Below are 18,150 nucleotides of genomic sequence, written 5' to 3'. Positions count from 1 at the left end.
GAGAGATGGTTCAGTTAATAGCATTGGCCACTCTTGTAGAGGATCCAGGTTTGGTTCCCAGCACCCAAATGGCAGCTAACAGTTGTGTATAACTACAGGGAATCCAGGGCATTGCACGAATGGGTACGCTTACATACATGCAGGCAAAACATTTACACACATAAAATGAAAATTAACTAGGCTAGATGTGATTGGTATGGTGGCTCACATGTATAATCAGAGCAGTAGGAATGTAGTAGCAAGAAGATCTCTGAGTTTGAGGCCAGTCTGTTCCATACAGCGAGTTCCAGGCCAGCAAAGGCTAACTAAATACATTGTAAAGCATGGTGGTACAAGCCTATACTCCAGGCATTCAAAAGATAAACACAGCAGTACTACCACAAGTTCTAAGCCAGCCTGGGCCACATACACAGAAACAACTGTTTGTAACTCCAGTTCCAGAGGATCTGACACCCTCTTCTGGCTTTTTCAGGCATTACATGACACAGATGCACTACTCGTAAACTGGGCATGGTGGCGCACGCCTTTAGTCCCATCACTTGGGAGGCAGAGGCAGGTGGATCTCTGTGAGTTTGAGGCCAGCCTGGTCTACATAGCGAGTTCCAGGTCAGCTGGGGCTAGAGGGAGACCCTGTCTCAAAAAGACAAAAACAACGCTCATATATATGAAATAAAAATAAATATATCAAAAAATTTCGTGAGCCTGGAGAGATGGCTCAGTGGTTAAGAACACTGGTTGTTCTTGCAGAAGACCTGGGTTCGAATCCCAGCACCCACACGGCAGCTAACAGCTGCCCATAACTCCAGTTCCATGGGATCCAAAGGCCTCTTTTGTCTTCTGTGGGCATTGCACATCACAGGTGTACTAACACACATGCAGGCAATATACATATACACATAAAATAAAAATAATAAAAATTTTAAAAAACAGTTGTTATAAAAAAAAAGAAAATTTCAAGCTGGGTATGGTGGTGCAAGTGGATCTCTGTGAGTTCAAGACCAGCCTGTTCTACACACTGAGTTCCAGGACAGCTGGGGCTATAGGGAGACCCTGTCTCAAAAAGACCGAAAAAAAAACCCAGAAAATTTCTTTTAAATTTTGAGACAGAGACTTATTCTGTAGGCCAGGCTAGTCGGGAATTCATTACATAGCCTAAGCTGGCCTCAAATTCACAACAGTCTTTCAGCACACCAGCTGAAACTGAGATTTTTCTTTTTAAACTCAGTTTTAATTTTAATTATCATTATTTTTATTTCTTATTTTATGTGTATGTATGTATTGCCTACATGTAGGTAAGTGGACCTATGTCATGCAGTGCTCGCAGAAGTCAGAAGAGGCTGTCATACTTCCTAGGACTGGAGTTATGGACAGTTGTTAGCTGCCATGTGGTGCTGGGGTACCAGAAGAACCTGGGTCTTCTGCAAGAACAACCAATGTTCAATATTTTCTTTCTTTCTTTCTTTCTTTCTTTTCTCTTTTTGAGTCGGGGTCTCCTTGTAGCCCCAGCTGTTCTGGAACTCACTATGTAGACCAGGCTGGCCTTGAACTCACAAAGATCCGCCTTCCTCTGCCTCCCAAGTGCTGGGATTAAAGGTGTGCACCACCACGCTTGGCTATTTATTATTTTTATTTTATGTGTATAAGTGTTATGCCTGCATGTAGGTAAGTGCATCTGTGTCATGCAATGCCCAAGGACAACAGAAGAGGCTGTTAGATCCCCTGGAACTGGAGTTACAGACAGTCATTAGCTGCCATGTGGGTGCTGGGATTTGAACCCAGGTCTTCTGCAAGAACAGTCTGTGTTCTTAACTGCTAAGCCATCCCTTCAGCCCCTGAAACTGAGATTTTTAGGAGGTTTTTGTTGGGTTGTTTGTGTTGAGACAATTTTTGTAGCCTAGGCAGGCCTTGAATTCCTGATCTTCTTACCTTTAACCCACAAGTGCTGGGATAGGCCACCATGACAGGCTTGAGAATTGTATGTCAGTGTCCATTTTATAAGAAGCTGGGTGTGCTAGTGCAGGCCTTTAAACTCAGCACTCAGGAGTCAGAGGCAGGAGGATCTCTGTGAGATCAAGGCCAGCTTGATCTACATAGTAAGTTCCAGGACAGCTGGACCCTGTCTCAAAAAGCCAAAAACAGACAAACAGACAAAACAAAACCATTTTATATCAGAGCTTTTTTTTGCTGGAACTCACTATGTAGACCAGGCTGGCATTGAACTCAGAGATCTACCTGCCTCTGCCTCCTCATTGCTGGGATTAAAAGCTTGTGCCACCACACCTAGAGCCTTTATAGCAGAGCTTTAATAACTTTTTTTTTCTTTTTTTGAGACAGGGCCTCACTGTGGCCCCAAGCTGACCTGAAACTTGCTATGTTGACCAGGATGGCCTCAAACTCAGAGTTCTGCCTGCCTCTGCATCCTAAATGCTGGGATTAAAGGAGTGCCTGGCTTATAACTCTTAAGTGAAAATAATGTACTGGAATGATGGTGCACACCTATCATCTCATATCATGGGCATTGAGGCTGGGAAATTGTAAGTTGTAGCCACCTAGGCTATTTAATATGAAACTGTCTCGGGAAAAAACCCAACAACCAGGGGTGGGAGTGTGGGCTAGAGAGATGGCTCAGCAGTTAAGAGCACTGGCTGCTCTTGCAGAGGACCCAGATTCAGTTCCCAGTATCCACATGGTGCCTAAGAACCATCCATAATTCATGTTCCAAGGGATCTATCACTCTCTTCTGACCTCCGAGAGCATTGCATGTCACCAGTGCACTTACATACATGCAGGCAATACGCTCATAAAATTAAAATAATAATAAATAAAATATTAAAAATAGCCGGGCGTGATGGCACATGCCTTTAATCTCAGCACTTAAGAGGCAGAAGGCAGGTGGATCTCTGTGAGTTCAAGGCCAGCCTGGTCTACATCATGAGTTCCAGGACAGCTGGGGCTACAGGGAGACCCTGTCTCAAAAAAAAAAAAAAGACCAAAAAAAAAAAATTAAAAACAAAACAATCAGGGCTGGAGAGATGGCTTAGCATTTAAGAGCACTGGATGCCCTTGCAGAGGACCTAGGTTTGGTTCCCAGCACCCACATGATAGCCAACAAGTGTAACTCCAGTTCCAAGGGAATCTGACACCTTCTTCTGACCTCTGGGTGCTGCATGACACAGGTGCACTTGACATACATGCATAAAAATAATGAAATATTGAAAAAAAAAAGATAGCCAAGTATGGTAGTACACACCTTTTATCTCAGTGCTAAGGAGGCAGAGCAGGTTGATCTCTGTGACTTCAAGGCCAGAGTGGTCTACATAGAAAATTCCAGACTAGCTAGGGCTACGTAGTGATACCATCTCAGAAAACAGAGAGAGAGAGACAGAGAAGAAAATACAGCTTCTCAATAAAAGGTGACATACAAGAGGGCAATAGTGACTTCCATTTTTAAGTTATCAATAGTTATTTTAAATCATTTTGCCTTCAATTAAATGACCCAGAAAATTTAGCTTTAATATACATTTAATTTAAGAAACATTGAGACTCTTTTGTATTTGGTGGCTTGGGTATTACTTTGAAAAAGTACTTTTAATAATTCAAAAGCATCCTGGCATGGTAACATACAAATTTAATCCCAGCACTTGGGAGGCAGAGGCAGGCAGATCTTTGTGAGTTCAAGGCCAGCGAGTTCTAGGCCAGCTGGGGCTATAGGGAGACCCTGTCTCTAAAAGACACACACACACACACAAAATAACAAAGCCAGGCCTTTTGGCTAAGACCTATAATTCGAGCTACTCAGGAGACTGAGATAGGAGAATTAAAATTTCAAGGTCAGGGGCTGGAGAAATGACTCAACGGTTAAGAGCACTGGTTGCTCTTGCAGAGGACCTGCGTTCAGTTTCCAGCACCCACATGGCAGCTGAAAGCCATCTGTAATTACAGTTCCAGGGGATCCAATACCCACTTCTAGCCTCCATGGGTACTGCATTTACATGGTACACTTACATACATGAACACAAAAGAGTCATACACATTAATTAATTAATTAATTAATTAAATTTAAAGGGGGGAAGGAACAGTGAGAGATGGCTTAGCAGTTAAGAGCACTGGCTGCTCTTGCAGAGGACTCAGGTTCAGTTTCCAGCATCCACATGGCAGCTAACAACATCCTTAACTCCAGTTCCAGGGGATCTAATGCTGTCTTCTGGCATCCATGTGCATTGCACGTATATGGTGCACTTACATGCACACAAAACACTTAAAAAGTAAGTAAATTTTTCTTTGAAAAAAAAATAATCAGGGCTGGAGAGATGGCTCAGCAGTTAAGAACACTGAATGTTCTTGCAGAAGACTCGGGTTCAAATCCCAGCACCCACATAACAGCTAACAACTATCTGTAACTCCAGTCCCAGGGAATCCTACAGCCTTTTCTGACCTCCATGGGTATTGCACAACATGGGTGCACTTACCTACATGTAGGTAATACACACATACACATAAAATAAAAAATAAATAATTTTTTTTAAAGTTTAAAAAAAAAAAAAATCAAGGCCAAGGGCCAGCACAATGACTCTGTGGATAAAGTGCTTGCCATGTAGAGCTGGTGACTTGAGTTCAATACCCAGAGCCCAGATAAAGGTGGAAATGGAGAACTCACTCCAGAAAGTTTACTCTTATGTATGGGACACATAAAAGCACACACATCATACTTAAATAATAATAAAAAATATTTTTATAAAACGTAGGGAAACCTAGTGAGACCTATGTCAAAATTCAAAGTTGCTGGAGAGGTGGCCTAGTGATAAAAGCCCATACTCTTCTAGATGTCCCAAGTTTGGTTCCTAGCACCCATGTTGGGTGGCTCACAACTGCTTGTAATTTCAGTTCCAGAGGATCCAATTTGGCCTCAGCAAGCATCCACACTCATGTGTACATATGCTCCCCTTCCCCCCCTAATTAAAGCTAAAATAGATCTTAAAAAGAAAAAAAAATAATAAAAGAGGGCTGGGTATGGATGTGGCTAAGTGGTGGAGCATGCATAAGGCCTAGCTTCAATCTCCAATATTGAAAAAAAGGCTTACTGGGGGGCTCTCAGTGGTGGAACACTTGCCTAGCACACAAAAGGGCCTGGGTTCAAGACCATCCACATATTAGTCATAGCTATTGGAATTCTCGATATCCTGATCTAAAATGGTAAGTAAATTGAACATACTTAGGATAAGATTCTCTGCTTGGTTCCTTTAGGCCAAGATGGTGTTTGTCCTGTAGCAGTTGGCAGACCATTTGTCTGTGTTGACAAATGAAAGTTGAAATAGCTAAACCATCATAATAGAGCTGACCTCATATTGCTTCATTCTACTCATAAAGCAGCTCTAGTTAGCCATCCCTCTCTGTCTGATTGACTTAGCCAGTGCTTAATCAATACAGATAAAAGACCGAAGAAGGATTGTAAAACAACTTCAGGGTGTGTACTACTCAATTAGGCTAAAGGATGTTCTTGTCTGAAATTGTAAACTTTTTGTTTCCCAGCAAACAGTAGTATTTTAAAGAATTAACTAGCCCAAAAAGAAAGAAAGAAGAATTAACTAGCAGGTGTTCTGGAGAGATGCTGCTCAGCAGGTAAAAGCACTTGTCCCTCAAATCTGACAACCTGAGTTTGATTCCTAACCCACATAGCAAGCTAGAAGTATCTGTAACCCCAGCACTCCTACTGTGAGGTGGCAGGCAGAGACAAAATCAGCCAGAAGCTCACAGGACAACTAGCCTGGAGTACACAGTGCAGCAGCAGAAACAAGAGGGACTAAGCTTCAAAAACAAGATAAAAGGGCACTAGAGAGATGGCTCAGGGGTTAAGACCATTGGCTGCTCTTGCAGAGGACCCAGGTTCAATTCTGAGCACCCACAACTAAAAAACATAACTCCCAGCAGCTAACAACCATGTGTATCTTTGGTTCCAGGAGAATTTGACACCCTCTTCTGACTTCTACGGGCATTGCATGACATGGGTGCACCTTGCATACATGAAGTGTATACAATACACTCATACACATAAAATAAAAATAAACCTTTAATCCCAACACTCGGGAGGCAGAGGCAGGTGGGTCACTGTGAGTTCAAGGCCAACCTGGTCTACTTAGTTCCAGGCCAGCTGTGGCTACAGAGAGACCCTGTCTCAAAAAGACCAAAATAAAATAAAAAGTAAATATAAAGTGAAAGGAGAGAAACAACTTCTAAAAAGCTGGGGCTGGAGAGATGGCTTAGCGGTTAAGAATGCTGGTTGTTCTTGCAGAAGACCCGGGTTTGAACCCCAGCACCCACATGGTAGCTAACAACTGTCCGTAACTCCAGTCCCAGGGGATCCGACAGCCTCTTCTGACCTCCGTGGGCATTGCACGACACAGGTGCACTTACCTACACACAGGCAATACATGCATACACATAAAAAATAAAAATAATAAAATAAAAAGTTACCCTGATCTGCCACACATGCACCATGGCATTTTTGCACCTGTGCTCACACACCCATACTTAATTTTTAAAAATTAAATAGCTGGGTATGGTGGCACATACCTGTAATCCTAACACTGGGGAGATTGAGGCAAGAGGATCAAGAGTTTGGGGCCAGCTTAGGCTACATATGAACTTGTCTCAAAAAAATCTTTTTATGGGCTGGGGAGCTGGCTCAGCACTTGGAGTGCTTTGTATTCTTCCAGAGAACCAATGTTCAGTTCCTAGCACCCTTGTCAGGTGACTCACAACCACTTGTAACTCTAGCCTCCATCTCCAACGGACCCTACAGCCTTTTTTGACCTCTGTGGGCACCTGCACGTAGTTGGTATGCAAACAGAGACACAGACATACAATTTTTTAGAAGTTTTCCTTTGTGAGATAGGGTCACACTATGCAGCCCTGACTGGTCTGGAACTTGCTATATAGAACACTAGGCTGGCCCCTGCATCCTGAGAACTGAAATCAAAGGTGTGGGCCACCAGGAGGAGGGTCAACAAAAAAATAAGTCTTTTAAGCCAGATGTCAGGGTGCATGCCCCCAGCACTTGGGAGGCAGAAGCAGGTGAATCTCTGTGAGACCAGCCTGGTCTACATAGCACATTCCAGACCACCTGGGGCTACTGAGACACCCTGTCTCTAAAAAAAACAAAACTAAACAAAATTAAGTGGGGCTGGGGAAATGATAAAGTTGGTAAAGTTCTTGCCACACAAGTGTGAGAACCAGAATTCAATTCCCAGCATCCTTTAAAGCCAGGCAGAGCAGCACATGCCTGTAATCTCAGTGGAGACGGGAGGATTCCTGGGGCTTGCTGGCTGGCCAGTCTAGCCAAATTGGTGAGCTTGAGAGACCCAGTCTCAAAAAGTAAAGTGGAGAGTGAAAAAAGCACCCAAGGTTGACATCTACAAGTGTGCATACACATGTCCACAAACACCCCCACACATACACACAAAAATAATATCACAAAATATTCTCACAGAAAATATCATAAGTTTATCATTTTACTGGATTTTGAGGGGAGGAGGAGAGAAATGTTGAGGTGGGTCTTTGCTTGTACCCCAGGCTTTCTCCAAACTCATTTTCTTCTGCCTCAGCCTCTTAAGGGCTAGTATTATAGGCATGTGCTACCACACCTGGCTAGTGGATATTCTCAGTACCATAATTCATACTGTAAAGTTTACTTTCCACATTTTCTATTTATAAAAAAATTAATATTAGGGCTGGGTGTGGTGGTGCACACCTTTAATCCCAGTACTCGGGAGGCAGAGGCAGGCAGATCTCTGTGAGTTCAAGGCCAGCCTGGTCTACATAGTAAGTTTAGGTCCACTGGGACAGCAGGGAGATTGTCTCTCAAACAGAAAAAAAACAAAGTTGAACAGTACTTTGTAATTGACACACTGGTTGGCAGATCTAATGCACCTCCCATCTATAATTTAGCTCCAAGAATAGCATACAGTTACAGAAGTAAAAGATTACGTACAAAGTTTTTTAAAACTATTATTTTTTATTTTGTGTGTATAAGTGTATTGCCTGCCTGCATGTAAGTGCACCTGTGTTATGCAGTGCCTGCAGAGGTCAGAAGAGGTGTTGGATCCCTGGAACTGGAGTTACTGAAGGTTGTTAGCACCATGTGGGTGCTGGGAATCGAACCTGGGTATTCTGCAAGAGCAGCCAGTGCTTTTGACCACTGAGCCATCTCTCCAGCCCCTTAAAATCACATCATGTTATAACCAATGTTATAATATCTCAATATCATATTATCATATCTCTAGTGGTAAATAATTAGAGGTAGGGCTCAGTAGTCTCTAAATCTTTTCTTTCCTTTTTCTTTCTTTTTTTTTTTTTTTTGGTCTTTTTGAGACAGGATCTCCCTGTAGCCCCAGCTGGCCTAGAACTTGCTCTGTAGACCAGGGTGGCCTTGAACTGCTAGGATCAAAGGCGTGCGCCACCATGCCCCGCCCCAATCTTTAAATCTTTTTGGAACTCTGACAGTCTGCTCTTTTATAAATGAAAGCAGATGGTTCTGATTTCTTTCTTCCCAATTGACATTTGGGTGATGAGAGCATTCCTCCCATTCTAGTTGTTTTTCTTTAACCTTAATAAAGATATTTACTCAGATATGTGTGTGAGTGATGTAGAGTGTATTAGGAGAAAAGCACTGTATTAAGCTTATTCTTACTATTCTTTTGATTTGCTCTTTAATTTTGGATAAATCACAACTCCCTCAGGACTTTAGTTTCTTCATCTCTTGCATGATAGTTATATTAGATTATCTAATACAACTTTCAGTCATAATATTTATGGTTTTCCATTTTTTATTTATTTTTTATTAATTTATGTGTGTGAGTGTATTGCCTGCATGTATGTGAGTGTACCTGTGTCATGCAGTGCGGCAGAGGTCAGAAGAGGGCTTCGGATTCCCCTGCAACTGGAGTTAAGGATGGTTCGTAGCCGCCATGTGGGTGCTGGGAATCAAACCTGGGTTCTCTGCAAGAGCAGTCAGTGCTCTTTATTTTTTATGGGTTTTTGTGGGGTTTTTTTTGGGGGGGGTTGTTTTGTTGTTTCCAATTTTTTGGTCTTTGAGATAGTCTCTCTCTCTCTCTCTCTCTCTCTCTCTCTCTCTCTCTCTCTCAGACTTGGATGTAGCTCAGGTGGTACTGTGCTTGATAACATGCATGAGAGGTCCTGGGTTCCAGCACCAGGACCATGTAAACCAGGCATGGTGACTCATGTCTAGAATTCCAGCATTTGTGAAGTAGAGGTAGAGGCAGGAGAATCAGAGATTCAAGGTCATCCTCATGAATTTGAGCCAGGCTGGGCTACATGAGACCCTGACCCCACCTCTCCACTTCTCCCTAAAGTATGTACATAGTTTTGTTTTCTTTATTTCAGACAGGATCTCCTATAACCTAGGCTAGCCTCAGTTCACTGTGTAGCCTGGAACGCCAGATCTTCCTGCCTCCACCTCCTAAGTAATAGGATTACAGGCATATGTAGCAAGTTTAAGTCTGTTCAAAATAGCATTTAAAAATGTATTTATGCATAAGACCTATCTACTTTTTTTTTGTTATTTGGGTTTTAGTTTGTTTTTTCTTGAGATCTCACTGTGTATATAGCCCAGGGTGGCCTGGAACTCATGGTCATAGCCATACCTCAGTTTCCCTAGTGCTGTGATTACAAGTGTGTGCTACTACATTGGACCATAGAATCAACCATTATTGAAAGCTATTAATACCTCAATGAAGACATTTTAGAATATAGTATGCAAATATATTCCCCCCAGACTTAAAATTCATACCATCTTTTTGCTCGACCCTATAATTCTAATACTCAGGAGGCTGAAGCAGGAGGATTGCTGTGAGTTTGAGGCCAGCCTGAGCTATAGACAGTGAAACTCTGTCCCAAGAAAACAACAATTACAAAAAAAAAAAAAAAGAGCTTTGTGATGGCTCAGCAGTTAAGAGCACTGGCTGCTGTGAGCTGGAGAGATTGTTGTCAACCTGACACACCTGGGTTGAGGGAGCCTCAATTGGGGAATTGTCTCCTTTGGCCTGTCCTGTGGCCATATCTGAGGGGTATGTTCTTGGTTTTTGAATGATGTGGGAGGGCCCAGCCCGCTGTGGGTGGTGCCACCCCTGGGCAGGTGGACCTGTGTTGGATAAGAAAGCAGGTTAAGCACAAGCCAGTGGAGTAAGCCAGTAAGCAGCATTCCTCCATGGCCTGTGCTCCAGCTCCTGCCTCCAGGTTCCTGCCCTGAGTTCCTACCTTGGGCTCCCTCAGTGATGAACTGTGACCCGGGAGATGTAGGCTAAATAAGCCCTTTCCTTCCCAAGTTGGTATTGGTCAGAGTGTTTTGTCACAGCAATGGAGAAATAAACTAGAACACTCCTCTTGCCGAGGACCTGAGTTCGATTCCCACCCACATGGCAGCTAACAACCATCTGTAACTCCAGCTCTATATATATATATATATGGTTGACATTTTGAATTTACATCTGTTATCTCTAGCTAATTTAGAAGAAATTGAAGAAGGAAATTCTCTTGATTCTTCAATCCAGCAAGTGGTGGGGAGTGGAGGTCAGAGGGTCATCACCATAGTAACTGATGGAGTCCCTCTGGGTAATATCCAAACTACAATCCCTACTGGAAGCATTGGCCAGCCATTCATTGTAACTATGCAAGACGGACAACAAGGTGAGTTACACCCACCAGACAATTGCTTATTTAAAGGTATTTTAGATACTTCATATTCCCCTAAAAATGAGACATTTGGACAGAGCAGGAGTGTGGAAAAAACCCAGAGAATGATGGGACAAAGAATCTCTGAAAGGCCGGGCTTGGTGGCACATGCCTTTAATCCCAGCACTTGGGAGGCAGAGGCAGGTGAATCTCTGTGAGTTCAAGGCCAGCCTGGTCTATGAAATGAGCTCCAGGCCAGCTGGGGCTCCTATCTCAAAAAGATCCCCCCCAAAAAAGAATCTCTGAAAAATAGTAACCAGGCTGCAAAGGTTAATTTAGTTTCTCTAATACATATAAAATTTGTGAATGAGAGCCAGTGATCTGAATCTGCCTGCAATATCAGCACATGGGTCATGGAGGCAGCCTGTACTATATAAAGACCATCTCAAAAGACAACGGAAACCCAATCAGAAAACAGATCAGGGCTGGAGAGATGGCTCAGCTGTTAAGAGCACTGGCTGTTTTTTTCAGAGGACCCAGGTTTGATTCCCAGCACCCACAGCCACCTGTAACACCAGTTCCAGAGAATCCAGTGCCCTCTTCTGGCCTCCTCAGGCATTGCATGATACAACTTAACATAGTTACATACTTGCCAGCAAAACACTCATACATATAAAAAATAAAAAAAATAGCCCAGTGTGATGGTACACGCCTTTAATGCCAGCACTTGGGAGGCAGAGGTGGGCAGATATCTGTAAGTTTGAAGCCAGCCTGGTATACATAGTGAGTTCCAGGCCAGCTGGGGCTATAGGGAGACTCTGTCAAGCAAAACAAACCTGGAGATATAACTCAATTGGTAGAATCCTTTTCCACCATGCATAAAGCAGTAAGTTTGATGCCCTGCATCACACAAACTGGGTAAGTTGGCACATGCCTGTAATCCTAGCACAAGAAAAGTGGAAATAGGAGGATCCAGAGCTCAAGGTCATCCTGGGCTATATTAGGTCCTGTCTTTACAAAGGGGGATTGTCCTCTCCTGGGGTGGCTGGATAGATAGCTCAGCAGGTAAATACTGCCCTTACAGAGGACCTGAGTTTGGTTCCCACCACCTATGTCAGGTGGCTTACAACTGCCTGTAGCTCCAGTTCCAAGGGGATCCAACACCTCAGGTCTCTATGGACACTTGCACACACATGGACATACCTACATATGACACACATATTTAATTAAAAATAATAAAAATTTATTTTTTAAAAAAGAACAAATAGTACCTGGTGGTTACAGGCATGTCATCCCAGCTATTCAAGAGGCTGTGCAGGAAGTACAGGAAGAAAAAATATGAACCATTCAAAAAAGAAACTACTGCTATACTTAAAAATACATGAGGGCTGGAGAGATGGTTCAGTGGTTAAGAACACTGGCTGTTCTTACAAAAGTCCCGGCTTCGAATCTCAGCATCCACATGGCGGCTAACAACTGTCCATAACTCCAGTTCCAGGGGGTCCAGCGCCTTCTTCTGTCTTCTGCAGGCATTGCATGGCATAGGTGCACTTACCTATATGCAGGCAATGCACGCACACACATTAAAAAAAAAAAAAAAAAACATGAAAGTTGAAGGAGCTGGCAAAATGGCTCAGTGGGTAAAAGTGCCTGCCATCAAGTCTGACAACATCAGTTCGATCTCCACAACCCACATGGTAGGAGAGAACCAATTCCCAAAACTTGTCCACTGACCATATGGGTGCCATGGCACACACGCTTACACATGCACACAAATAAGTGTGATAAAATAAATGTTTTAAGTGTCTTTTTTAGACAGAGGCAGGAGATTGCCACAAGTTTGAGACAGCCTGGTCTCCATAGCCAATTCCTGCTAAAGCAGGAGGATTGCTCAACTTTAAATCCAGTCTGGGCTACATAGGGAGTATCAGACCAACCAAGTCTATATGACAAGACTGTTTCTTACTCCTTTTCCCCCCGGCCAAAAAAAAAAAAAAAGAGTGGGGAGAGTTACAGCTTAGTAATGCAGTCCCTGCTTAGCATGTGAGAGGCCGAATTAAATCTCCAGCCCCTCAAAAATAAATATAAACAGCAACCATGCATTCATAGTTAAAAAGAAGGCTAAAAGTATGCCACACTGAGGAGGCAAAGGCAGGAGGATCAGAGCAAATTCAGGCCTAAACTTTTTCAGTAGGGACTAGATTAAAAAAATGTAGTAGCTCTATACCATGAAATATTATTCAGATATAAAAACAATGAGGCACCAGACAGACTGAAGCAGGAAGTTGAATTTGAAACCAACTTGAGCTATATGAGACCCCATTACCACCAGCTCCCCCCAAACAAGTAAATTCCCTAGATATTAGTATAGTTTTGTCTCTAAAATATATTGGGGTTTTTTGTTGTTTTATTTCTTGAGACAGGGTCTTATTTTACAGCCCTTATGGACCTGGAACTTGCTATGCAGACCAGGCTAACCTCAAACATGTGGTAATCCTTCTGAGTTTGGCTCCCAAATGTTGGAATTACTGGGATGCATCACAATTCCTTGCCTGCCAAAATATGTTAAGTGTCAAGAGCAAGATTCAGGGTAGTTCACTGATAGAGCACTTGCCTGGCATTTTCAGGACCTAAGTGCAGTCTCCAGCACCATAAAAAAGAAAGGCAGGCAGGTCTGAAATGCTTGCCATACAAGCATGAGGACCTGAGTTCAAATCCCCAGCATCCACATAAAAAGCCAGGTGCCGTAGTATGTATTTGAAATTTCAGTACTGGGGAGATGAAGTCAAGAATCTCTGGGGCTTGCTGACTACCTAATCTAGCCAAATTGTGAGCTCAGTGAGAGACCCTGCCTCAAAGGAGTGAGATGGAGAACAATAATAAAGGAGGACACTTAATGTCTTCTTCTAGCTTCCACCTGTGTGTGCACACAAAACAAGATGGAAATCAATTGAGGAAGATGCCTGACATCAACCTTTGGCCTCTACATGCATGAACACACATGAACATGCACTCAACACATGCACACTCATGTAAACAAATACTCGAATGAAAGTCACAAAATACAACCTAGGAGTCAGTATGTGAAGGCACAGCAAAGAGTAGCCATCCATAGGTCAAGGAGAGAAGCTTCAGAGAAACCAGCCCTGCCCACACCTTGATCTTGGACTTCTAGCCTTCAGAACTTTGGGAAAATAAACTTCTGCTATTCACTGCTAAACTTTTTTTTGTTTGTTTTTGTGGCAGGGTTTCATAAGTGCTGGGATTAAAGGCATGCACCACCATGCCAAGATTTATGAGGTGCTGGGGATTGATCCCAGAGATTTGTGCGTGCTAGACACTTTATGAACTAACCCTCATCCCCAGTCTTTTTGTTTGTTTGTTCTAAGAAATAAGGTCTCAACCAGATGTGGTGGTACACACCTTTAGTCCCAGCACTCAGGAGGCAGTAGCAGGTGGATCTCTGTGAATTCGAGGCCAGCCTGGTCTATATAGTGAGTTCCAGGCCAGCTGGGGCTACAGGGAGACCCTGTCTAAAAAGAAAAAAAAAGGGGGGGGGCTGGAGAGATGGCTTAGCAGTTAAGAACACTGACAGTTCTGGCAGAAGACCCAAGTTCAAATCCCAGCACCCACTTGGCAGCTAACAACTGTCCATAACTCTACTTCCAGGGGATCCAACAGCCTCTTCTGTCCTCCTCGGGCATTGCATGGCACAGGTGCACTCACCTGCTTGTAGGCAATATACACATATGCATAAAATAAAAATAAAAAAATATGTAAGAAAGAAAGAAAGGACTCAAAACTGGGCATAGTGCAATTTGGGAGTCTTAGATAGACCCACTGAAGGGATACTCCAATTGCCTCACCCTGCATCCCTGTTCAGCACAGAAGAAGCCAGAGTGGTCTGCATCCCAATTCCCTATTGGCAATTTGGGTAACCCCTTCAGAAGATGCTGTGATAAGAATAGGAGGTAGGAATTGCCTAGGCAGTTAGGGTAAAAAGACCCCAAAGAAATGTAGCCAGTTTCTTAACTAAAAGTCAAAATGTCCTTGGGCCTGTTAAGGCCAAAAATGTCAAAAGTATTTGGGAGCTTGTATTTAATAGATGTTAGATGTTAGGGTTACTTCTTCAGAGGGGGGAATGTTAGAGGGGAGGGAGTGGGCATGGCTTTGATCAAAACACCTTATATACATGTATGAAATTCTCAAAAAGTTTTTGTAAAAGTTAAAAAAAAAAAACAATAAAAAAAGGGCTAGGTGGTGGCACACACTTTAATCCCAGCACTCTGGAGGCAGAGGCAGGCAGATCTCTGTGAGTTCAAGGCCAGCCTGGTCTACATAGTGAGTTCCAGGACAGCTGGGGCTACAGGGAGACCCTGTCTCAAAAAAGACCAAAAAAAAAAAAAAATGGGCATATTGGCACACGCCTTTAATCCTGGCACTTGGGAGGCAGAAGCAGGCCAATCTCTTGAGTTCAAGGCCAGCCTGGTCTACATAACAAGTTCCAGGCCAGTTGGGGCTACAGGGAGCCTTTCTCTCAAGAAGACCAAAAATAAAGTTCTCAAATAGCTCAGGCTAGCCCCAAACTCTGTATATAATAGAGGCTAACCTTGAACTCCTGATCCTCCTGTCTCTACCTTCCAAGTGCTGAGATTATAGGCATGTGCCACCATACCCAACAAAAACTGTTAAATGTTTCCTACATAAACTATAGTGACTGTACCATTTCATATTCCCACTAACAATTTATGGATGATAATCCAGTTTCTCTACACCCCCAGCATTGGTTTTAGGGGCTAGAGAGATGTCTCAGTAAGAATGCTTAATACACAGGCCTGAGTTTGAATCCTCAGCATCCACCTAAAAAGCCAGGCACGGAGACAGCTATAAACCCAGTGCTATGCTGGGTGGAGACAGGAGGGCTGCTGGGACTTGCTGGCTGCCAGCCCAACACCATGTTCAGTGAAAGACTGTCTCAAAGGAAGAAGTTGGAGAGTGATAGAGAAGGACATCCAATGTCCTCCTCTGGTCTCTGTATGTGCACATGCACATATATGCACACATACATATATGCAAATACAAAATTTTTTTTGAGACAGGGTCTCCCTGTAGCCTCAGCTGGCTGGAGCTCACTATGTGGATCAGGCTGGCCTAGATCTCACAGAGATCCACCTGCTTCTGCCTCCCAAGCACTGGGATTAAAGATGTGTACACACACATCCAGCTAAATAAAATATATTTTAGTTATTGTTGCTGATACATAGTACATCACCTGTGATGATAGCTGCTTTTATGAGAGGTTTCTTGGCCATCTTATGTTTTTAATGTTTTAATATTTTTATTTTATGTGTAAGAGTGTATTGCCTGCATGCATGTAAGTGCACTCATGCATGCAGTGCCTATAGAGGTCAGAAAAGGGCATCTGATCCCCTGGAACTGGAGTTAAGGATGGTTTTTAGCTACCATGTGGGTGCTGGGAATCAAACCCTGGTCTGCAAGAGCAGCCAGTACTCTTAAGCCCTGAGCCATCTCTCCAGCCCCTCAGCCATCTGAGTTCTGGTTTTTGTTATTCTGTTTAATTAGATACAAGATCTTGTGTGTGCTAGTTTTACTACTGAGCTATATGTCCAGCTCCCTTTAGGTAATTACTGTAGAATTGATAAGCTAATTGGTCATAGGTACTGACCTAGTCAGAAGTTTTTGTTGTTTTATTATTATAAAAAATTTATTTGTGGGGTTGGGGATTTAGCTCAGTGGTAGAGTGCTAGCAGTCCTCAGCTGGGGGGGGGGGGCTGGAATTATTTGTAAAATATTTTTCTCTGTAGCTCAGCCTGGCCTCAAACTCATCATGTGACCTAGGCTAGCCTTGGACTTTCTGCAGTTTTCTTGCCTCAGCCTCCTAAGTGCTGGGATTACAGGCGTAAGCACCATGCTTTGTCTTGACTTTTTTTTCCCCCTTTGGTTTTTGAGACAGGATTGCCCCATAGCTCCAACTGGCCTAGAACTCAATGTAGACCAGACTGGCCTTGATCTCAGAGACCGGCCTGCCTCTGCCCCTGAGTGCTTAAATTAAAGCATGCACCATCACACCAGGCTGCCTCTTTTTTATTTTTTCTTCTTCAAGACAGAGACTCTATATATACCCAGGTTGGTCTCTAACTTGCTCTGTAGCTAAAGATGGCACTGAACACCTAATCCTCCTGCCTCCACATCCAAATACTAGAATTACTGGCATGAGCCACCACACCTACACCTAGCTCAATGTTTTATTTTGTTTTGGGGAAAAAGTCTTGCTATATATCCTTGGCTGGCCTGACACTCACCAGGTAGCTCAGGCTAACCTCAAACTGGAAGCAGTTCTCCCACCTCAGACTCTTGAGTGCTGAGATTACAGGCATGTGCCACCATGGTTGGCTAAATCCCAGAGACCTGGGGTTTCCTGCCTGGGTTCTGAGCTGCAGATTCCTTCCTTTCTGAGCTCTTCTTAGTGCCCCTCTGGTCCTTTCTTTTTTCCCTCTGTGGGGCTATGCCTTACCTGTTGATTCTAAACTCCAGAAATACTATAAACAATATACCAGAGGAGGCTGGGGGTATGTTTCAGTGGTAGAACACTTCCCTAGCATACAAGAGCCCATTCCCAAAATAGTAAAGCAATAAACTCATTTTGTTTTCAAATTAAAATCAAACAAATTGTCTTTGTTTACTGTGTATTCATTATCTCCAATGGGTGTCCTTTGGCTTGTAGTTCTAACTGTACCTGCTGGTCAGGTTGCAGAGGAGACTATAATTGAAGAGGAAGAAGAAGAAAAGTCACTGATGAAGAGACCAAGGATGGTAGAGATGACAAACAGTGTGGAAGGAAGCAAGGTAATGAGATTCTTCTAAGCGGTATAGAGAAGGGGGAGGAAGGAACCAAAAGCCATGGTGATTAAGGCCTGAACACTACGTCTTTTTGTCTACTTTCTAGATAACCTGTTACCAGGGATTCTTACAGTGGTGACTTGGTTTACTTTACAGGAAGGCAGTGAAAGAAAACTATTACAGCAGCAACTCCAGGAGGCCAATCGAAGAGCCCAGGAATACAGACACCAGCTCCTAAAGAAAGAGCAGGAGGCAGAACAGTACCGCCTTAAGTTGGAGGCTATAGCTCGACAGCAGCCAAATGGAGTTGATTTTACCATAGTTGAAGAGGTCGCTGAGGTGGATGCTGTAGTAGTCACAGAGGGGGAGGGGGAGGGAAGAGGAACAGAAGTGACTAGGCCAGGAAGGACCACAGAGCCTCGTACTGGAATTTCCATAGAAACTGTTTCATCTTAACATGCAAAGGCCACAACTTGCACTGTGTTCATCTTTTGCCTTTTAAGAAGAAAATGCAGAGAGCAAGCAATATATAAAAATTAAGAATGTCTTTAAGAAGAAAACTATATCAGGGTACAATGCCTGGGCCCAGGAAGGCTGTATATG

The 18,150-nt window shown here is 43.3% G+C and overlaps 1 protein-coding gene across 1 annotated transcript in view; it reads left to right on the top strand.

Annotated features, from left to right (window-relative positions):
• Nucleotides 1-18,150, top strand: part of Gabpb2 (GA binding protein transcription factor subunit beta 2) — a gene marked incomplete in the record, with an annotated part of 38,165 nt that overhangs the window by 19,425 nt on the left and 590 nt on the right. The window contains 3 exon segments of the mRNA XM_008828254.3: nt 10,516-10,701; nt 17,432-17,553; nt 17,704-18,150. Coding sequence (XP_008826476.1) covers nt 10,516-10,701; nt 17,432-17,553; nt 17,704-18,003 — 608 coding nt within the window.

This window comes from Nannospalax galili, unplaced genomic scaffold (genome assembly GCF_000622305.1).
Source record: "Nannospalax galili isolate Female #2095 unplaced genomic scaffold, S.galili_v1.0 scaffold752, whole genome shotgun sequence".
Taxonomy (NCBI): domain Eukaryota; kingdom Metazoa; phylum Chordata; class Mammalia; order Rodentia; family Spalacidae; genus Nannospalax; species Nannospalax galili.
This window is presented reverse-complemented; position numbering and strand designations above follow the sequence as displayed.